The 21,723-nt window shown below is 52.6% G+C and overlaps 4 protein-coding genes across 7 annotated transcripts; 2 read left to right on the top strand and 2 right to left on the bottom strand.

Moving 5' to 3' along the window:
• Window position 1: 1 nt before the first annotated feature.
• On the bottom strand, window positions 2–1,810 carry LOC4812225 (spliceosome-associated protein CWC27 homolog). Its single transcript, XM_001352747.4, has 4 exons — window positions 1,138–1,810; window positions 685–1,071; window positions 419–625; window positions 2–356 (listed from the first exon to the last, which is right to left on the bottom strand). The coding sequence occupies exons 1-4, from the start codon at window positions 1,722–1,724 to the stop codon at window positions 26–28; spliced, it is 1,512 nt and encodes a 503-aa protein (XP_001352783.3). The 5' UTR covers window positions 1,725–1,810; the 3' UTR covers window positions 2–25.
• Window positions 1,811–1,853: 43 nt separating this feature from the next.
• twy (fas-binding factor 1 twitchy) lies at window positions 1,854–5,084 on the top strand. The gene is made up of 2 exons (XM_001352748.4): window positions 1,854–3,361; window positions 3,416–5,084. Exons 1-2 carry the CDS (start codon window positions 1,953–1,955, stop codon window positions 4,908–4,910), a joined length of 2,904 nt encoding a protein of 967 aa, XP_001352784.4. The 5' UTR covers window positions 1,854–1,952; the 3' UTR covers window positions 4,911–5,084.
• Window positions 5,085–5,620: 536 nt separating this feature from the next.
• Window positions 5,621–21,583, top strand: Pi3K68D (phosphatidylinositol-4-phosphate 3-kinase catalytic subunit Pi3K68D). 4 transcript variants are annotated; one of them, XM_001352749.4, is made up of 16 exons: window positions 5,621–6,115; window positions 7,657–8,747; window positions 8,840–8,892; window positions 11,205–11,939; window positions 12,001–12,089; window positions 12,157–12,805; window positions 12,874–13,444; window positions 13,510–14,149; window positions 14,212–14,457; window positions 14,526–14,962; window positions 15,029–15,421; window positions 15,956–16,156; window positions 20,620–20,816; window positions 20,879–20,970; window positions 21,040–21,189; window positions 21,257–21,583. In XM_001352749.4, exons 2-16 carry the CDS (start codon window positions 7,711–7,713, stop codon window positions 21,437–21,439), a joined length of 5,673 nt encoding a protein of 1,890 aa, XP_001352785.3. In that variant the 5' UTR covers window positions 5,621–6,115; window positions 7,657–7,710; the 3' UTR covers window positions 21,440–21,583. The 4 variants fall into 4 exon arrangements, with proteins under 4 accessions (XP_001352785.3, XP_015043853.2, XP_015043854.2 ...); XM_015188367.2 differs by having other exon boundaries at window positions 7,645–8,747; XM_033385237.1 differs by lacking the exon at window positions 5,621–6,115 and adding an exon at window positions 7,469–7,599.
• On the bottom strand, window positions 16,850–20,218 carry LOC4812599 (uncharacterized). Its single transcript, XM_001352750.4, has 4 exons — window positions 19,894–20,218; window positions 19,642–19,832; window positions 18,941–19,031; window positions 16,850–18,864 (listed from the first exon to the last, which is right to left on the bottom strand). Exons 1-4 carry the CDS (start codon window positions 19,919–19,921, stop codon window positions 17,081–17,083), a joined length of 2,094 nt encoding a protein of 697 aa, XP_001352786.3. The 5' UTR covers window positions 19,922–20,218; the 3' UTR covers window positions 16,850–17,080.
• Window positions 21,584–21,723: the final 140 nt, after the last annotated feature.

The raw sequence follows: 21,723 nt of genomic DNA, 5'->3' as shown, positions 1-21,723 counted from the left end.
GATAGTTTCTAAGGAATAATGTATTTTACTTCTTTTTATTAAAGTTTGATTTGCTAGGAGAGCTGGTGTTGTTGGCCCCGCGCTTGCGCTTATTGAGGGGGTTGCGAGGGTCGTAGGCATCGTACCAATCGTCGCCCTTGCTGTTCGCATCCTTTGCCAGGACGGGAGCTGTGCTGTTAAAATTTAATGTGTGCGACAGCCAGTCGTCTCCAACTATCTCTTTCTCAACTGTTCCGTTGTCGAACTCCTTTGGTTCGGCATCTCCAACTGCTTCGTCGTCCTCAGAGCCCTCCTTGTGCTTCAAGCTGGCCACTTTGGTACGGAATTTGGCCAACAACTTTAGTGTGAATTCCTCCCTGATAACAAAAACACAAGACGAATGAAAGAGGGGCAAAAACATAACAAGAACTGATCCCACCTGGACTGTCCTTTTGGCTGGAGCTTTCCTTTGGCAGTGTATATCTCCTTCGACTCAATAAAGTCATTGATATAATGATTTTCACTGCCGCCCTTAATGTGTGACTCTTTCTGAGCCTTCTCCGGGCCATTGGCCAGCTTGTCCTTGCTGATCTTGTCCATCTGATATTGCTTTTTAAGAGAAGCAATTTCTTCGCGAATCTTGGTTCTGCAAAGATTAAATTGGTTAGAAAGTACGCAAGAACCTAGTATCTTGATGAGACGTACTTTTCTTTAGAGATATTAAGTTTTTGTTCTTGCTCTCGGGTCATTAGGACGTCCTCGTCCTCCGGATCACTCTCCACAAGGACACTCTTGGTGATCTTCTGGGGACGGGCATCTGTCTTGGCAGTCTTTGATAGTTTCTTCTTGATGAGGTCGGAGAATTTGCCAGTTGAAGACGTAGCCTTGTCACTTTCCTCATCGACATTCGGCAAGGGCTCCTCGCTATCAGCACGTTCCTGTTTGGGCACTTGAATCGGTTCCTTGCTTAGCTTCGGATCATCTGTGACGTCGTGCAGCGATTTGGCCTTTCCGGCGTTCTGCTTGACGAACACGGTTGTCTCCACCTCGTCGCCTTCGGCCTCTTCTCCAAACGAAAGCAGCCCAAAGTTTCTGCAGCAAATGGATCATTTGAAACCCAAATCAAACCAATCAGAAAAGAAACCGATGCACACTTACTTAACGCCCTGTCGTTGTTTCTTGACTTTTTTGCTTTTCTCGGCCTTGGCGATTGCTCGCGGCACAATATCTTCGAAGGGATTGGTGAGTACCTCGGTGGATAGAATTCGATGAGCGTGCATGGGCCTCTCCTGGTGGTCCACTATGCCGTCCTCCAGCTTGAGCATGTTGTAGATTGTGTCGCCTGTGACCTTGCCGAAGAGTGTGTTCTTGCTCTGAAGCTCGGGAGTCTCTGCGAACGTGAAAAAGAACTGCGAGGCATTGTCGTCTTTGCCCGAGTTGGCCATTCCCATCAGGCCGCGGCGCGTGTACCGCAGTCTCGAATGAAACTCGTCCTTGAACGGCTGCCCGTAAATGGACTCGCCTCCGGTTCCATCGCCGTTGGGGTCGCCGCCCTGCACTATGAATCCTTTCACCAGGCGATGGAATACAGTGTTGTTGTAGTATCCCTCCAAGCATAGTTGCACGAAGTTGCGGCATGCCTTTGGACACTCTCTGGCCCAGAGCTCGATGTCGATGTCGCCCACTGTGGTCTTCAGCAGCACCTTGCCCGAGGTGGGCGGCTCCTGGATGTAAATATTGCTCATTATAGACGACAAATTCTTATATTACAACTAAAACGAAAAGCCGAGACCTCAAATCTGACATCAAAATACGGACTGTCGTTGTTTTTAGCGATGCGAATATATCAGTGCCAGAAAATATCGATATTTTGGGGCGATAATTATCGGCAGATGCGTTCCTAGGCAACCGTTTTGCTTTTGATTTTAGTAATTTTTTTTGGAATCAACTGGGAATATCTGAGTAAATAAAATATGAATTTCAACGACGACCCATTGGCGGACCTGCTTAGCGACAACAGCTTAGACAACGACAACTTCTTCGAGAACCCAGCTGGTGCTGGCCACAAGAAACCGCCGAAAATCGCGAAGGCTAAAGGAAAACTGGAAGATCTCTTTGGCATACAGGAGGAAACGGAGGCGGACGTACAAAGCCCCTCCACGTCTGGCCAGGGCACCAAGGGAAAACCCAATGCCACGAGCACTCCGCTCATCGTCAAACAGAAGCCTTCCCTCTCACTCGACGACGACGCGGGCGATGATGACCTGGGTTTTGACCCCAAGCGCCCCAAAAGCGGAGGATCAAAGAGAAATCTGTTTGATGATTTGCTGGCCGTCGCCGAGCCCAAAAAGAACATATTTGATGAGATATTGAGCGGCGGCGATGCCGCAAAGCGTCCGGCCACTGCGAAGCCGTCCATATCCCGCCAGTCGACAGACACCACCACGGAAAACTCGCAGGCACGCCCCAAGACCTCCACTGGACGGCGTAGCTCTGCGCAATCGGCCACCGTCAATGCAGATCCTCTCGGGCTGTTCGGCAAGGACACGAACGCCACAGTTTCAGGGATGTCCACGCCGGTGTCCAAGAAGCGGGGAACGACAGCGGACTGGCTTGGCCTAGAGGCCGCTGCAGCATCCGTGGCAGCTGTGGAACTGGAGCGACCCTCCACTCCGACGCAGCAGCACTCCGTTCAGCAGCAGGCTGCCAAGGAAATTGCTGCTCCTGCTGAAAGCCCTGAAGCACCTGCAGCAGGAGCGTCAGCTCCTAAGCATTCTGGAGACATCCTGCGAATGTCTGACCCAGACGAGGCAGAGCAGTACCTTACGTCAGAGCTACCTCTTGCCACAGGACCTGCTGTCAACCCGGTCACACAGAATATCCTTCTGCTGAATAACCTGAACCTGGAGACGGGCTCCAACTTCAATGCGCTGCAGCAGCAGGAGTGCCAGCTGGTCATAGCAGCGCAAATGAAGAGCCAGGAGCGCACCCTACTGGAGATGCAGCGCCGCCAGGAGGCCCAGGACCGAAAGTTTCAGGCGTTGATCCAACAACAGCTGCAGCGCCAGCAGCAGATGGAGCAGCACATCAAAGGGCAGCAAGAGCGCATCAGCATGCACATCCAGTTGATGATGGCGCAGCCCGCGCACGTCCAGCAGCTAGAGGGACTGCCGCCTGTCCAAAAGCCAGCGCTGGAAAAGCAGGAGTCGGAACAGCAAACAGCAAGCAGAGAGGAGCACAAGGAACAAGAGCTGATGCAGCAGCTGCAGCTGGAGACCGAGTCGAAGCGAAATCTGCTGGAGAAGCTGCGCCTGGAGGAGCTAGTGGCCAACATGAAGGTCAACTACGAGCAGGAAATCGAAATGATCGAGTCCTCGTACAAGTAAGTAGCCGCATGATCCCCTGTCTACGTTCTGATGGCTCCATTTGGTTGCAGGAAGCAGCTGAAAGTCCTGGAGGAGCACTTGGCCGCGGTCGAGGAGCGACTGAAGACGGAAAACAGCGACTTGCGGCAGCACTTTGTCGACAAACTGGAGAAACAGAAAGCCGACTACGTCGAGCAGATGTCCACCTTGAGGCAGGACCACGAGGATGAGGTGCGTAAGCTGCGCAACTCCCACGAGATGGATCTCGAGGGCATCCGGCAGGCCAAGATGGTGGAACTGTCGTCGGTGCAGGACCATGGAAACTACTTGGAAACGCTCCGCCTTGCCTCAAACAACCTCCAGGAGCTGCGCGATGGGATGAGCAACAGCCAGGACAGGGAACGACTGCTGGAAGCGCGCGAGCGCCGCCTGGCCGACCAGGAGCGCCGCTTAAAGATGAACGAGGACACGGCCGACGAGGAGAAGAGGCGACTCATGGAGCTGGTGAGCACTCTGGAGCTGCAGCTGGGTCGCCTCTCCAAGGACTCGGCGGAGGAGAACTGGCAGCTGCGACAGCGCATGGCCAGCCTGGAGGCCGAGCGGAAGGCCCTCGACCGCGAAAAGGAATTCCACAGAGAACAAATGGAGCGCGACGAGAAGCGGGTTGAGGAGCTCAAGGCCATCCAGCTGGCGGATACGGAGCGGCTGCACCACGAACTGCAGCAGGAGCGCACCCACCTGGCTGTGGAGCGGCAGCAGCTGGAGATGAAGCACAGGCTGCAGGAGCACGGCAACCTCGACCAGGATCGTGTGGAGGTGGAGGCCCAGCTAAAGGTGGCGCAGGAGGCTATCAGGCGGGCCGGCCAGGAGCGGGATCGCTGCCACAAGCTGCAGCGTGAGTTGGAGACGCGGAAGCGCCTTCTTGCTGATAAGGAGAACGATTTGAACCTGAAGGAGGATGAGCTCGCGCAGTCCACGACTTCGTATCGGATGGCCACAGGTCGGGCTCAGATGGCAGAGCAGAAGGCACGCGAAGCCGATCAACTGCTGCAGGCCAAGTTGCAGCTTCTGGGCAAACGGTATCACGACCTCAGCGAAAAGGAGGCGCAGTTGTCCCAGGAGCGGATGCTTCTCGCCCAGGACCGCATTGCGATGCATAACCTCAAGAAGCAGATCCTCCGGAGCAGATGCGCGCTCTGCAAGATGGGGTCGGAGAGTGCCGAGATGGCGCTACGCATTGACCGAAAATCGAAAGGTCAGACCAACATGGATCTCCACCTACCCCCCATGCCGCTCAGCAATGCCGAAATGATGCTCAAAACGGCTGCCGGAACGGAGCCGGGCGAGGCACAGAGCGACATTGTCGACCGCATGCTGGACGACAACATCCAAGCCTCCTATCGCCGGATGTACAACGTGTCCGGGTCAGCCGACGATGTCGATTACGGCTTGACAGGTGGCCTCGACGACGATTCCAAGGTGGCCATGGATAATGGCAAAATAATGGATCCAGACCTGGAAGCCTTGCTATCGAAATTCAATAATGGATTCGGTACGGGTTTGTAATTCCTATTCTATACAAGCCTAAAGTATAAACAAACCCAATGAATTATGATTGGAACGGTAATTTCCATTCAAAAACTAGCTCGAAATATGCATTTGTCTGTATTTTATAATTTAGTTTATTAAAATTGTGTGGCGTCATGGAAAACAACAACAGAAATATACCTTTTTCAGCTACTGGTGGCACGTCGTCTCATGTGCTGCAGCCCGGCCTCCTGAAGGCCCTCTGCGTGGTGGCCAAAAATTACTAGTTTTTTTTTAGTAATCCTCTTGGAGACATCTTCCCTTGCCCGTGAGATGCCGGGCAATTGCAGATGAGATGTTCCAGCGTTTCGATGGATTATCGCATTTTCTGCAGTGCGTACTCCTACTAACATTCCGCAGTCCTCCATTGGTCCATTTCCATTGTGTTTAAAACCAATTTTAAGAGATTTGTCGAATACAAACAGACAAAAACGGTTGCAAAAATTTTAAACGGAAAAAAATAAATACTTTTCCATTAAAAAGTCCTTCTTATATAAAGGAAAATACTGATTATTTTATTAAGACTAAGCAAGAAAGAAAAGAATGATCTCAAAAAAATTAAACTGCGGTTACCTTTATTTTTAATAAATAAAAATAAGTGTTTTTTTTTAAACATATTCACGGTATATATAAAAAATGAGACGGTACTTTTCGGTATATTCCAGAGGTTCAGACGGTAGATCCGCGGTCACACTGGTTGTTAGCTTGTTGCATTCCGTTTTGTGTTTTTCCGTGTTATTTTTGTGTGTTCTGCCTGAGCGAGGCAGCAACAAATGAGTGTTTTTATGTAATTTATTAATAATGTAATTAATATGTTGTAGTGCAAGTACATACGCATAAACAAAGTGCAAGTTAATCAGTATTTTCGCGTATTCCGCTTACGTTTTGTATATTCATTCCGTTTTTGTCATCGCTTGTGTCTGTGCGTGTGTGTGTGTGTGTGTACGCCTTTCGTATTCATTTGGATTTAGTCGGTAGGTGTGTGGGAGACAACTTCACCTTAATTCAGCGTCAGCATAGACGTTAAGCAATGAAATAAACCATTGCGAATAACAAAAGACAGAGAAGCACTTCAATTCCTCCTCTGTACATAAAACTTCCAAGAGGGCGGCTGTACATATATTGTGCGGAATAACTGAAACAACACCCGAAAACATCGGTGGAGGTGACACCTAAGAAAGCAAGTAAGTGGCGTCCGTCGAGCAAGCGAATAAGAATAAATGAAGAAGAACGAAGAGTGCCAAATAAAGGTGTGTGCAAACGTTAATACCTACATATGTATCCCTTATGTATATGCATATTAATGGCACTCCATTATCGTGTTCGTTCTTCCTCCATCTCTTTTGCTCCCTTCGTTATGCTCATTGTCGTGTGTGTGTGTGTCTGTGTGGGTCTACTAGTTTTGAAATTTGCAAAACTATTGCTCTACATTTTGCCGCTCTTCAACAAAAAGCGGCCCAATTTATTTGGAATCAATTCATTTGGTTGCTATTTTGCGTGTGTGTGCGCTCTTATTGATTTACCTTAACCTTTGCCGCCTGCCGCCGCCGTAGCTGAAGGTTTTCTTTCTTTTTGCGTCTCTTGCCGGTTGCTGTTTTCTCTTATCTTCTGCTCCTTTGCGTTTCGCATTCAACGGTACATGTGTGTGTGTGGGCGCGTGTGAGTACGTTCAGCATCTGTGTTTATGCTGAACAGCTGTTCCCCCGTCTCCCGTACAGTGGGTCAAAATAGTACACTGGCCGATCGGAATACTTGAAGAACAAAACTGGCTTAAAGTGGACTCCAGAAATGCTTTTAAATGCCGCTGATAAAACTGAAAACATTTGTTCGACAAATAGCAAGAAATTTGTTCCCTTCATTGTGAGAATACTTTTTCCATCCGCTGTGCGAGTATTGTGTGAATGAGGGAAGCCACACTCGCAGCATTCATTCACACAATTTATGATTGTGGTCATGGAATACGATTGCAGTACTTCCCTCTGATGTGCTCATGTTCACATTTGCTCTATATATATATACATATATATATATATAGCCGCAGTACTACAATACGAAGTTTCTGCTCGGTTATCACATTCACAATTATACACACAGTACGTTCATGCAATGCTCATTTCTTTCGTATATCAAATTGTTCTGCTATCACTTGGAACCAAAAGTTTGCTACAAACACTATTAAAAATATATGTACATGGCTATATATCTAGTCCTCGTCTAGTCTTCGAACAACTGTTCCTCAAATCCAAGAACGGAGTGGTGAATGCTTTTAATCAGTTCTTTCTAATTTCCCAAAAACCTGCAATCAATTTGTTAAATGACGTACTCTTTCTTCGAGTGCTTCGAGGGGGGTGCTACCATTCCCTATTCTCTGCTCTGTAGTTTTGTAGTTTTGATGGCAGTTTCAGTGTCTATCAATACCCGATAGACACCTGTCATTAGGGGCCAGAAGGTACACCTGTTTCCCACCCCTGGCCTCTGTTCAGCGACACGCACGCATTGCACCCACCGGTGTCACTGGTTCCTTTACAGGGCATAATCACTTTTATCATCCGATTCCGTTATCGCGACGAACGCGAATGGCAGATAAGAGAAACAAAGCACACGACAGTCGGAGCTAAAGTTCGGCAAAGGAGAGAGTGAGAGTACACATAGAATTTGGACAAAACAAGTTGAAATTGAAAGAAAAAACAAATTCCAAGCAGTTTTCATTCAGTTGTTTTTCCAGAATTCAACGAGAACGACAACATCACTGGACTGACGCTGCTGCTGTGGGGAGAATATGTCAAACCAGGGCCAAACCGACTACGACAGGCAATTTCAGGATGACTTGGCCAAAGCGACAGCTCTGAGCTTGGAGCAGCAGGCCCTCGACGACTACCGGCGGCATAAGAAGTACGGCACTGGCTACCACTCGGGGGTGCCCAGCGGCGCCTCTGGGCGGGACTACTATGCCCAGCAACGTAGTCAGAGCGTCACCCATCGCCGACACTCGGAGGTGCATACGACGGCAGCCGCGGCCAGCAATGTGGAACGTTCACGCACTCCACCGGCGCAGGTATCCGAGAACGACCTCATCTGCTTCGCCAGTCCCACCAGCAAGCAGCCTGAGAGCGGTACCACCTTCGACAGGCTGATCGAGGACCTGCAGCGGATGCAGCCACCCAGTTCGCACTCGCAGGCGCTGGTGCCGATGGGGCCAGTGGCAGCGGCGACTGCTTCGGTGCCCGCGCAATACGGCTACCACCAGCCACAGCCGCAGCACCAGGCTCAGCCTCAGCCGCCGCCGTATGGAATCGTGGGAACAGCTGGCGGCATGCAACTGGTGCCCTACCAGAACGCGGCTCATGCACAACAGCGGCCGCTAAGCAACGAGGAGCTGCAGAGGCTTTACAGCATGCCCAACCAAATGGCCGTGCAGCCGGTGCAGGCGGTGCCCACCGCCTACCTCTATTATCCCGGAGCGGTTGTGGCACCGTACACGGCTCCCATTGTGCCTGGCTCGGCTGCCTTTATGCCGCCGCAGTACCCACAGTCCCATGGATTCGGGTTTGGGCCTGTCTACCAGGGAGCGAGCACCCACATGGATCTGGGGCGGCCACAGAGCACGCCAGCCGCCGTGCCAGCGAGCAGCCTTAGCAGCCTTAGCAGCCACCACCCGTCCAGTAATCCTGTCTCCAATCCCGAAGCCAATGGCGTGAACATTAAGCCCCGACGGCCAGTGCCTTTAAACACCAGCGCCAGCACCAATTCCAACGGCCAACAGCAGCCTCCCAAACGCACTGGTAACGATTTGATAGACCTCAACCAAGAGGACTAGTATGTATCACTATCGTCTAAACACAGTTTTCCCCCTTGCTTCGGTTTTTCTAACATCATAATCTCTCTCTCTCTCTCTTGTGCTCCTGCAGCTCTCGTGTGAGTGTACTGGAGGCATTCGATCCCCTGCTAAATGAGAACATTGGTAAGCCCCAAACCCAATTATGTATTAATCAGACATACCACAATCCACCTACTCTCCTGGGAACTGCAATCCTGTTAGAGACTGATAGAGACAGATAGATATTTCTAGTTTAAAATCATATTTGGTGGGTGAATAGCATTATATTCGGGGTAAATGTACAAACAGTCTTCAAAAAATATCAATATCAATGTCAAACCCAAACCCAAACCCAATCCCTCTCCCCAGTCGGGGCCAACATCCTTTGTAGCTCGAGATCGTTTGTAGCAAGTGGTTGCTCGACTTGGATACGAATTAAACTGAATGTTATTGTTTGTTTCTCTCTGTATTGCAGTGTCGCAAAAGTAACCCAATTTTAATTGAAAGTCCTACTACTACACTACTATCCGTACTACTACCAAAGCAAACTACTGCAAAGCAAACTACTTTACACAACCCACAACAAGTACACCACCATCTAACTGGTTTCGGTACGGTCCGGTACGGTTCGGTTGGGTTTCGGACTCGGTTTCGGTACGGAATCAGTGAAAGAAACAAATTCGTGTCTTAGGCAGCACGCACTTAGAACCACCTACTTACTTATACACCATGTAAACACTATTTTTAAACAAAAGGCTGACTTTGTGCCTTGTGCCATCACCACATCACACACCCAGCGGAAGGCACCCAAATACGATTGGACTTGGCTTCCGATCCGCATCGATCCATAAGATCAAATTTGTTTCAAAACTTAACACAAATCGGTGATTTATCCATCCTCTTGATGGAGCGATGAAGGAGTGCTCCAATGTCCAAGAATACTGGGTTATTCTGAAGTCACTTCCTTCTTTTTTTTTCCCGTTTTTTACCATGTATTACGGAATGAACAGATTGTGATTTGCTGACTTGCTGCTACATTTATACATATACAACTACCAATATAAATACATACATATGTTTAGTTCTATCGTGTATCATTTTGTGAGACAAAAACAAATAAACAATTCCTTGAACAAATTCCAGTCTCTTGTTGTTTTATTAAACATCGCCTTGCCGCCTTGCTACCAATGCCCGTCGTTTCCCACTTTCAAAATAGTACTAAAACTTTCAATCATTTAACGTTTATGTTCTTATAGTATCCTATGTATCCGTCCGTTGAGCATATATGTATGTATTTATATATTACATTTTAGAGATATAGAATTGGATTGGATTGGATTGGGGTAGAGATATCTAACCTTTTAACAACACGGTTTCGGGCACCTTTCTGCAAGACCTTCTGCTGTCACTAACTCTGAACCGATTCTTGTTTTCTTTTTTATTTTTTCTTGCACCCTGGTAATTCTCCTGTCCTGTGGCCCCGATTACAAATCGAACCAAGCGATAAACAAGCGATTAATCGATTGAAAATGTATCAAACGATTAACGATCAATTACAAAACTAAATTATAAAGCCAGTAGTGCTTTGGGAACTTTTCCCACTGTGAGAATATATTTTTTGCATAGTTTTGCGACTTATCTGAATAGTGGGAGTATCTGCTAATGGCATTCCCACTTGTTGAATATCTCAAGTTGCACACTCCGCTGCCGTTCCGGGGTTTGGAAACAGATTATAAGTTTGAAATATAATTTGTGGCCCCCTCTTGAAATATTTTGGGCTTGCCCTTTTGTGGGACATGAAACACATGATGGAAAACATTTGGGATGTCGAGATCCCCCACAAACCGAATGAGCTATGGGGGAACATATGTATAGATATGTATAAATATGTATAATACGTATGCGATATGCTGTGTACAGTGATCGTTCGATTGAAAGAATTAGCAGATCAGCAAAACAGTATCTTTGCGTTCACGTTCATGTTCACTTGAGTTTCCTGATTATTCAGGGCATCCGAAGGGGCTTGCGAGAAGCAGTATTATTCGGATCTGGAACCTCCACTATACTCGGGGCCAGACGCGGCGTGGGCGACCCCCAGCGGGCCGTGTATGACAGCAATCACAATTAGCTATTAGGCGATGGGAACGATGGGAGCGATGGCGCGGCCAATGTGGGATTTGTTAGCGTAGATTTGCGAACTGTTCTCCGATCGGCAGTGCCGCACGTTAGTTCTCTCCATTCGCGTGTCTTGCACTGTGTTTTTTGGGGGACCGATTGGGGGACTTTATTTTTGGCTACACGATGAGCCCGGACGACTCTCGCGGACGCTGACCGTGTGTAGGCCTCAGTGTCATTTGCATAACTGCGTGCGATATTTCTGTGTGTCAGATTGGGACTTGGGACTTGGCATTGGGATTGGGATTGGACTCGACTGATCATGCATTCGCTACTTGCAGGAAACGACAGTGCCTCGGACAGCACCTCCTACTATGCGGAGTACGATCCGTTCGACTTCCTGTACAGCGGCGATGGCGGCACCCAGTACTCGGACCCCATGTACGAGGCGGTCAACAGGTGGGACAAGAGCACAGCCACCGCCAGTCCGAACGTTAGCCTGATTGGCTGGCGACAAGACTATCTGGCCCAGCCGTCGACCTCGTCGGCGACGTCGCTGTGCCAGGCGGAGGCCCCCGTGGAGGAACGGCTGCGTCTGTCCGAAAACGGATCGGGCAGTGTGTCGCCGCCGCCGCCACTGCCGCCGCGTAACCAGCAGCTGTACGAGTCCGCCCAGGTCCAGGCAGCGTTGACGGCCTCGAAGCCCTACCAGCCCACGGCCTTGACAGACAGCTACACTTCCAGCATACCGGCGCGTGTGGTGCTCGACCGGCGGAAAACGTGCACGCGGCTCTACGAGTTGATTAGCGACCAGCGCACGGACGATCCCGAGCTGCTGGAGTTCTACCACATGGTCAAGCAGCTGCGGTCGCGCTACCCGCACGACGACGCGCCCACGAATGTGGGGCATGTGGTGGCCGCAGAGTTCAACTACCACTACATGATGGACACCAGCATCAAGGTGATTGTGCATCCGGCTCTGAACACCCTCCAGCAGCATGCGCTGTCCACATCGGCCGCGGCTGCCGAGGGTCAGGTCAAGGGCTATGGGACCCCGGTTACGTTCACCTGCGACAGTAAGTGGTAGTATTGTGGCTCTCCCCAATGCTCGCATTACCCCTTTCCTCTCCTTTTCAGTTGACTCCGTGGTGGCGCAGGTGGTAGCCCAGGCGCTGGCCTCGCTGGAGGGTCAGGTGAAGGGCAGTGTCACCGACTATGTCGTCAAGGTGAGTGTCTCTACACTGTTTCATTCAATCTGTACCCTGGCTGATCTGTGCCCATCTGATCTTTCAGCCCATTGGTCTGCTGGAGTGGCTGGCCCCCACCTCGCGGCTGAGCCAACTGGAGAGTGTCCACAACAGCTTCCAGCTGGAGAAGGACGTCCACCTGGGTCTGTGCCTGAGCACCGCCTCCAACATGCAGGCCATAGCGCGCTCAGAGCGGGACGACGTGAACGACGCGGACCTGCAGCCCGAGCAGCTGTTCCCCAACGAGGTGGTGCCCATTGTCACCTACGACAACATGATGATACTCATCGAGACGCTCGAGATGGAGATCGACAAGCTGGAGTCGGCCGCTGACCCGCCGCCACCCGCTTCCGGCCGTAGCGTGGTCAGCTGCTCGGGCGTGGTCCAGGCGGTGAAGGCCATTTGCGCTCTGCTCGGCTCCATCGACACCCTGGACATTGCGCGCTGCGTGGCCGACCTGAAGCGCGTTTGCGAGGATGCCCAGACAAAGTATGCGGCTGGGTCGGGGGCCAGCAATCCGGAGATCGTTAGCGACTACGGCGACTACGCCCAGGTCACAATGCGACCGCGCTCCCTGCTCGAGCAGATCAAGGTCAAGTGCAATAGCCTGCGCGATGCGGTGCAGGAGCTGGTCGAGCTCTATGCGAATGTGTTCCGGGTGGCATTCTCCGTGAAGTCGCTGGACTACGCCACAAGTGAGTGGTGCCCCGGGATCTGCTCTCAGCCAATCCTAATTCCAATTGAATCCCGTCTATAATTCCAGCACCCATCCCCATTTCGTGCGTGTCAAAGCCGATCGTGGTGAGCATCAACTGTCTGCACAGGCCGCCGCCGAACTGGAAGTACGATGACTACTCGCTGTGCGTGCAGCTGGTCTACGGAACGCGGCTGCTGTCGAAACCCAATGTCCTGAGCTGCTCGAACGACACGAGCGGCGGCCTGTTCCCGCGCCTCAACTTCAGCGCCTGGCTGACCTTCGAGCAGCACCCCATATGCACGCTGCCGCGCGAGGCGCGGGTCACGTTTGTCCTCTACGGCAAGCAGGCGGCCAGCGAAAACGAGCCCAACTCGGAGCCCAACGGCGAGCGGCGGCAGGTGACCACCGAGCTGGGCTGGTGCTCCATACAGCTGTTCGACTTTAAGCGGGCGATGATCTGCGGCCCCTACCTGCTGTCCGTGTGGCCCCCAACCACTGACAAAATGCTGGGCCCGGCCCCAGCCCGCGGCTGTCACCCACATCCCGACTTCTGTCCTGTCCTGAGCATCGAGGTGCCGCCCTATGGAGGGCGTATCGAGTTCCCGGAGCACCAGGAGGTGCCCAAGCCAGCCCCGCAGTGAGTTGTGGCCTCGACTCGGCCAGTTCGGCACAGTCTTCTAACAGTCTCGGTTCCGCCCACAGCTACGACTTTGCCTCGTTGGACGCCAACCTGCAGGAGGAGCTGCTGGACACCGCCGAGCTGGGCTACACCGGGGCCACCGAGCGACGCGAAGTATTCTGGGAGAAGCGTCTGTACCTGCAGAACTATCCCAATGCGCTGCCCAAGGTCCTGCACGCCGCGCACAGCTGGGACTACGCGAACCTGATAGATCTGCACGCCCTGCTGCACTCGTGGGCCCCACTGTCGCCGCTGCAGGCGCTCGAGCTGCTGCTGCCCCGCTATCCGGACGCCAAGGTGCGGGAGAAGGCCGTCGAATGGATTTCGAAGATGCCCAACGACCAGCTGGTGGACTTCCTGCCGCAGCTGGTTCAGTCCCTGAAGCACGACACCTATGAGGGCTCGGCCATGGCCCGATTCCTGCTGGCCAAGTGCCTCGAGTCGCCGCGATTCGCCCACCACATGTACTGGCTGCTGGTGCACAGTCTGCCCGACGATCCGCACAACTCGATTGGGGCCGCCATGGTGGACCAGGAGTACGACGAGTGCCAGATAACCCAGGCGCGCTACTACCGCCGCAGCAAGATGATGCTGCGCGCCCTAATGGCCATCTGCGGCGAGAAGATGCTTCAGCGCTTCATGTACCAGCACCGCATGTGTCAGGTAGGCGTCCATCAGCTCCATTGTGTCCATCTAGACCGTTTACCCTGATTTTGCTTCCACAGAAACTGACGACCATAGCGGAGTCTGTGAAGGAGTCCAAAGAGTCGATGCGGCAAAAGAGCCTGGCTGCCGGAATGGACGAGGTGCACCAGGATCTGCTGGATAAGCCCACCTGCCTGCCGCTGGGACCAGAGCTGGAGGTGACGGGCGTCGCTGTGCGCAACTGCAGCTACTTCAACTCCAACACACTGCCGCTGAAGATCACCTTCGTGGGACCCGATGCCGAGTCCCTGCCAGCCATCTTTAAGGTAGTCTCCACGAGAGAGAGCGAGAGGGCCTCACGGTGATTGGTACTAAGTGGTTGACTTCTTTCTAGTGCGGCGATGATCTGCAGCAGGACCAGCTGACCATTCAACTGATTCGCATCATGAACAAGATGTGGTTGGCCGAGCGTCTCGACCTGAAGATGGTCACCTTCAACTGCGTGCCGACTGGCTACAAGAGCGGCATGATCGAGCTCGTCTCCGAGGCGGAGACGTTGCGCAAGATCCAGGTGGAGTGCGGCCTGACCGGCTCGTTCAAGGATCGCCCCATAGCCGAGTGGCTGGGCAAGCAGAATCCCAGTCCCCTGGAGTACCAGAGTGCTGTGCGCAATTTCACACTGTCCTGCGCCGGCTACAGCGTGGCCACCTACGTGCTGGGCATCTGCGACAGGCACAACGACAACATCATGCTGAAGACCTCGGGGCATCTATTCCACATTGACTTTGGCAAATTCCTGGGCGATGCCCAGATGTTTGGCAACTTCAAGAGGTAAGAGGGAGATGCTCTCCCATCGGTGTAGGTGTATTGATTCTGATCCGTATTCATCGCCCGCAGAGATCGTACTCCGTTTGTGCTCACCTCGGACATGGCGTACGTGATAAACGGCGGGGACAAGCCCTCCACCGACTTCCACTACTTTGTGGATCTGTGCTGTCGGGCCTTCAACATTGTGCGCAAGAATGCCGACCTGCTGCTGCACACGCTGGCCCACATGGCCACGGCCGGCATGCCGGGCGTCAACTCCAATGCCGTTACCTACGTGCGGCGTGCCCTGCTGCCGTCGCAGTCGAATCCCGAGGCGGCGGCCACCTTCGCCAAGATGATCCAATCATCGCTGAAGAGCTGGTTCACCCAGTTCAATTTCTTTCTCCACAACCTGGCCCAGATGCGCTTCACCGCCGACGAGGGCACCGGCGAGCTGCTCTCATTCGTGCCGCGCAAATACACGTGAGTCTCGACCGCTTCCACCTGGAACATGTCCTATCAGGCGGGCTCCGGTTTAAGCTAGCTTTGGGTGCTCCCGTTTTCGCCCCCGTTGTTAAGTTTTTAAATTTTCTCTAGTGCGGTTACGCGCACAATTTGGCCTGCTACGCGCAGAAACGACTCTGCAGCGACGATCCGATAACAATCGGATGCAATTCGATGCTGCGATCAAATCGCAATCGCCATCACCATCGTAATCGCAACTGTTGTTAGTCAGACATCAGTTACTTCAGAGCAAAATGGGGTTGGGTAAAACCGAAATGGTTTTTAAGAAAAGGCACAACCTAAACTGCTCTGGAAATGGTGTCGTATAACTTTAAGGCATCAATAAGCCATCTATTTGCGTGCTTCTACTCTTACGATTCGGTTTGTTGTCCGTTTTGAAAAACGAAAACGGGTGCACCCGGGAGCACTTTCAAAAGTAAATCGGAATACCGGAGCCTGTCCATGTATGATATGTATATGCACTAAAACCCAATCACTTGTATCGTTTTATAGCATGCAGCAGGATGGTCGCTTGAAGATTGTCAAGGTGGTGCGCTTCCAGAAGCACTACAGCATGGAGAAGTTCTACATGTACATACTGCAGGTGACGCGGCACGGACAGCCGGATCCCACGCACTTGTTCCGCTCGTATCGCGAGTTCACCGAGTTCCATCAGAAGCTGTGCATGCACTTTCCCCTGGTCAAACTTCACAGGTGAGTCTGCAGGCTAAGTGAATCCCTTGGTAGTATTACAAAAGTCAACCGAAGCTTAGATAGATCCTTAGACCATGTTAGAGGCTTATGCCTGCGTAATCAGGGACAACTAAAGTAGCGGTGGGCACACCTTTTCAATTTGGGAGCAGTTCTCGGGGCCTCGACGACTCGTCACGCACTCATGTATTTTATTTGTACAATCGCTGTCCCGACTTCGAACCTTCCCGAGCCTGTCCCGAACCTTCGTTCCATTCACGAGACGAAGAGCAATGTGCATCGATCCTTAGTCCCATTCACGAGCCGGCGAGCAGTGTATTGATGTACATATGTACTACATGTATTTTGTTCTTGCATTCTCGGGCCTTCTCGTTGGCTTTTTCCGCTAGCGCGTCTGCCTGGGGTCGGGCTGGAGTCATTTGGGTGCGAGAGACTATATCCATACATATGTATGTATATTTCCCATTGGAACCATTCCTCTGACAGTGCATATATCTATCGCTTTGTCCCCCATATCTTGTTCTCTTTCTTGTTCTTGTTTTTGCATGTTATCGTGGCTTTATCGAAATACAGACGTGTTCATCTATCAGACTCTTTATCTAGACGTTTAAAAATTGATTCCGATTCGGCTTCAAAACCTTTGCTTATCTTGTGAAATGCCTAGAGACGCTCTTTTTTGTTGTTATCTTCCAAGGCTATGCTCCTATGCTACTTCCTGCTATATTGTTTATTATTATTATAATATAGTCAACATTGTATGGCAACTTATCTTTGAAATGTACACATATAATCGTACATGCTAGTACATACTCGTTATTGGGTCTTGGCCAGGGCCAGGGCCGGGGCCAGCCAGCAGGCATTAAATTTACACATAAAATACTGTATTTGCTAAGGAAATCGACGGACACGGATGGGCAGGTCTTGTTCCTAGGCATCCGTATCGTTCTGCATTGTCCGCAGTGCTGCTGTCATGGTGCGATGCTGGCTGATGGCGCGTCCGAAGGCCTCGTCGTCGCTGCTGTCCTCCTGCGAGACCTGTGCCCCGAACAGGCTTGGCACACTGTTGTGCCCCGGTCCCGGCTCCGGCTCCGGCTCCGGCTCGAATATGGTCGAGCGCATCATGGGGCGCGGCGGAGGGCGATCCTCCTCAGACTCTCCACTCGACGAGGCGACTACCTCTGCGGACTGGTAGTACTGCAGGTTCTCCACGTCGAAGCGCACCCTGAGCGTGCGTGGGTTTCGCTGGGCAGGCCTCGGTGCCGAGGGCGCTTCGTCCTCGCTGGAACTGGAGCCGGGCAGCTCTTCGGGATGGTAGCAAGGCAGGGGAGCCGCATCGCCACGGACATTAAGTGTGCTGGTCTTGGTAGAGCGCGGAGCAGGCTGAGGTGCTGGTCGCGGTGCCTCAGCCTCGGCCTCGGCCACGGTCACGGCCCCGGCCACGGCCATTTCCTGGCACAGATCCTCGAAATTGTCAATTCCATTTGTCGGCGCTTCAGAACTGCTCGGTCCTGTGCCTCCGTTCGTTTCCAGTTCGGCATACAGATCCTCTATGCTGCTCACAAATCGCTCGCCTCCCACGGCCTCGGTGTACTTGGGCAAGGTGTGGCTGGCCCGCGAGTCCTCCAGCTGCATCAGGGACTCGTAGTCAGGCAGGTAGAGCGGGCCGGGGTCGTAGGGCGGCGGTTCGACCGACTGAAGATCTGGTGGGGCCTCCGGATGCCCACGTGGAGCTGGCTCCATAAGCTCCAGCTGATGGAACAGCCCCTCTACCTGCTCTAAGTTGTCCAGCGCCAGAGTGGCTTCGCTCAGTGTGGTCTCCACGGGGGGCAGCTGCTCCACGTTGTCCAGCGACAGGGTGGCTTCACTGAGGGTCGTTTCCACAGGGGGAAGTTGTTCCAGGGCGCCGGGGTGCAGCGCCCAGTTGGGCTCAGGCACTTCTGCGACGGCGTCGAGGTTCTCCCAGTTCTCCCAGTCCTCCTCGATGCTCTTGCCGAAGCCGGGCGGACTGCCCGCCGCAGGCAGGTCCAAGATGTCCGCCTCGTTCATCACAAAAGAGGAGCGGATGCGCACAAACTCTGGGTCCTGCTCGCCACTTGGCAGTTCCAGGTCGTCAAAGAGGCTACGTCCAAGTGTCGCTTGCGGTGGGGTTGTCGCCTCCGGACTGCCCGCAATCACCGCCACAACGAATGCCGAGTCCGCGGACTGATCGCCGGCTTCCTGACTGCTGGACGTCATTTCCGACTCGTGCTCGTCGGCGGGGGGGGCCCCGCGGTGCACCACAGCTGTCACGGAGAGGGATGAGGTGCCGCCCTGGTCGTCTTCGGGGGTCAGAAGCTCGGGCACATCATCGACCGGATCGAACTTCACGTAGCGCCCGCTGTCCTTGCTCCTCAGCTGCGTCGTCCTGGCCGCATCCTCTGTCTGCTGTGCTGCGCTAATGAGTGCGTACTTCTCCGCAAAGTGATCGAAGTTGGGCATTCCCAGTTCGCTGGGCGGCTCGGGCGCCACGGCCACTGCCAGATCTGCTGGTGGCACCGCCCGTGTGGGCGGAGAGGGCGGCATGCGGGTGGGCGGCGCTGAATAGCTGTCCGAGTGGGCGCTGAGCACCTCCTTGCGGCGACGACGCTGTGTCTGGGGCGGTGCCCGGTACAAGACTTCGGCTGGCTCTCCCATTCGAAGGTTCGGCACACTTCCCGCCAAGTAGCTGTTGACTGTGGAAGAATGGAATGGAGTGGAATGGAATGGCAGTTAGTGGGGGAAACAGTCTCACAATTTCACAGTCTTTACCCGTTGAAGTCGATGAAGGCCACGAGCTTTCGAATTCCTCGAGATTGCGCTGCCGGAACACCCCATGGACTGCATTGTCTGTGCCGTTTACCTGCAATCGGATCGAATCGAATCGAATCGAATTCAATCGAATCGAAGCGTTGAAAGTGTGTTAGTTTTTGGAGAATTGCATCGCCATTGCATTGGCAGGGAACGTGTGTGCATTCAGATGTGTGTGCATCAGCTGTGAATGTGGACTCAGCTGTTTTGGAGCCCCTCGAATGCCCACAGACCAGCTCCCATGCGATGAGGCACGCACAGCTTTTCGTTGGAAAATGAGTAGCCCCACTCTGCCGTCTATTCGGACACCTCTAAAGGCGCACCAAAACTGAGAATATATATTCTTGAGCGGGGCCCCCAGCCCCCCCCGTTCGTTTTGGATTTCGAGAGATAAACACACCAACATTCTATCGACTCGATTGAGTGAAAGTTGACTCTTTAGCAGCGATTTGCATTCCCCTCACGCGCCCATCTCTGCCTTGCGCTTTCAGACACCTGCGAGCTGCAAACTCCTCTATTTGCCGTGCCTTATCAGCAGGGGGTACAGCATTGGCACTTGTACTGTCACTGGCACTAGCCCTGCTATCGGGGTATCGCATTAACCTTTACGTGCTTGTCCAGCAGCTCTTTGTGCCGTTGTCCCGGACTCGTCGCATACGCACCTGTGACTCCTGGGCTGCATAGCGGGGCGGCGCCTGCTGGGCCTGTGCCGGGGATGATCTGGACGAGCCGCCGCTGCGATCGAAGGTCAGGCGACGCCGGAAGCCCCAGATCTTGATGCCGAGCAGGGCAAAGAGAAGGCCCACGAGCAGCATGGCGGAGGCGAGCATGGGGCCGACAACGGCATGCCGACCTGAAGCAGGATGGAGTTTATAGACGGATCGGGGCAGCGGGGCATCTGGGATAGAACTTACCTTGACCCACATTCTCGAGCTGAGCCATGGCTTTGTCTTACGCTGCTGGGGCTGGCATTTCAGCAGATTTCACGAATTTTGCACGAATTTCTGTCTCCTCCGTTGTTGTTGTGGCCGAATATATACGCTTACATATGTACATAACTTCACCACGTCGCTAATCGAACGACCCAGCGACAGCGGACGGCACTCGGGGGCTCCAGCTCTTCAGTTTTTGGCGTTCCGTTCGTCTGAGCGCCCGCTCGCTCGTTAACTGATTGAGCGTTGACGTTGCCGCCGCTGCTGCCGTTGCCGCGAATGTTGCTTATCGGCCCCCGATTCGGGCCGATATCAAGCGCCAACCGACTCTCTCTCTCTATGCGTCTCTCTCTCTGCCCACTCCGAGCGGGTGTGCTCTCGCAGCGACACGACAGCGAAATCAGACCGCCCCAGTCACCGATTTATCAGGCTATTAGCGGTGTAACCTCTCGTACTACCGCGCTCACTGATAAGCAATCGGCCGTACAATAAATGCACATGTATGAGTTTATTTTGATTTGTCAGCACTACTGCACCCAGCACCCAGCACCCTGCACCCTGGGAAGCCCGTACGGTTTGGTAATTGATGAATGCCTTTAAAAAAATCACAAACGACCCATCACATTTCCCCTTAAATACTTCCCCTTAAATACTCAGCCGGTTCTTTCCATCTGTTTAATCTGCAATCTGGTGTCTTTTGTCTTTCAGTCTGCCGGCCGGCGTGCATGTGGGGCGCTCCAACATCAAGTCCGTGGCTGAAAAACGTCTACCTCTGATACAGCTGTTTCTGAAATCGCTGTTCGATGCGGCCGAGGAAATAGCCCACTCCGATCTGGTCTACACGTTCTTCCATCCGCTGCTGCGCGACCAGCAGGAGGCCAAGCTGGAGATGCCCAAGATGAAGGGTAGGACGGCACTCTCTGTCGCAAAATTGATTGACCGGATATTTATTGATTGTATTTTGCAGAGGACAAGCGAAAGCCGTCGCGGGATAACCCCAATGAGATTGGACAGATCCGACTATCGCTGCAATATCAACGCGGCGTACTTACTGTGATGGTGGGTACACCAGTGACTCGAGAGCCTTGAGCCTTGACCGTTGACCCTTGACCTGTGTTTGCTTTCCAGATACACCACGCCAAAGGGCTGCCCATGATACAGGGCGGTCAGGAGCCCAACACGTATGTGAAGTGCTACCTAAAACCGGACCCCAAAAAGGAGACCAAACGCAAGACCAAAGTTGTGCGCAAGACGTGTGTTCCCAGTTTCATGGAAACGGTGAGTGGTTTTTTTGTCTCGCTGTCCCAGGAACTCTATGGAACCTCTTCTCTCTCCCTTTCACCAGTTGGAGTACCGCATGCCTCTCAATATCATTCAGGAGCGTCGACTGCAGGTCACCATCTGGACACACGATACGCTGCAGGAGAACGAGCTGCTCGGCGGCTTCGAGCTGGACCTGTCCAAGCACGATCTGCGACAGGAGCTCTGCGACTGGCACCGCCTGGGAACGGTGCCGAGAAACGGATGAAAGGACACCATGCTTACCGACAATCTGGCCTAGGAATAAAGCAATACTAATTTACGTTCTCTTCTTTTTTGAACACTATAATATTTACATATACTCGAAGTGATTGTACATTCCACATTTATATTATATACAATTTTAACTCAATTCCGGTAGAAGTGTTATTCTTTTCTCAAGCTGTGCCGCACACAGACATTCTTGCTAAAGTAATCCTCCAGCGGAACACTAACACCGGGTGGGCCGTCTCCAGGGATAGCTCTGGATCAACGTTCAATTTTCTTTTCCTG

The sequence above is a fragment of the Drosophila pseudoobscura genome, chromosome X (genome assembly GCF_009870125.1).
Source record: "Drosophila pseudoobscura strain MV-25-SWS-2005 chromosome X, UCI_Dpse_MV25, whole genome shotgun sequence".
NCBI lineage: Eukaryota > Metazoa > Arthropoda > Insecta > Diptera > Drosophilidae > Drosophila > Drosophila pseudoobscura.
The sequence above is the reverse complement of the archived record's forward strand: the minus strand, read 5'-3'. Positions and strand labels throughout refer to the sequence as shown.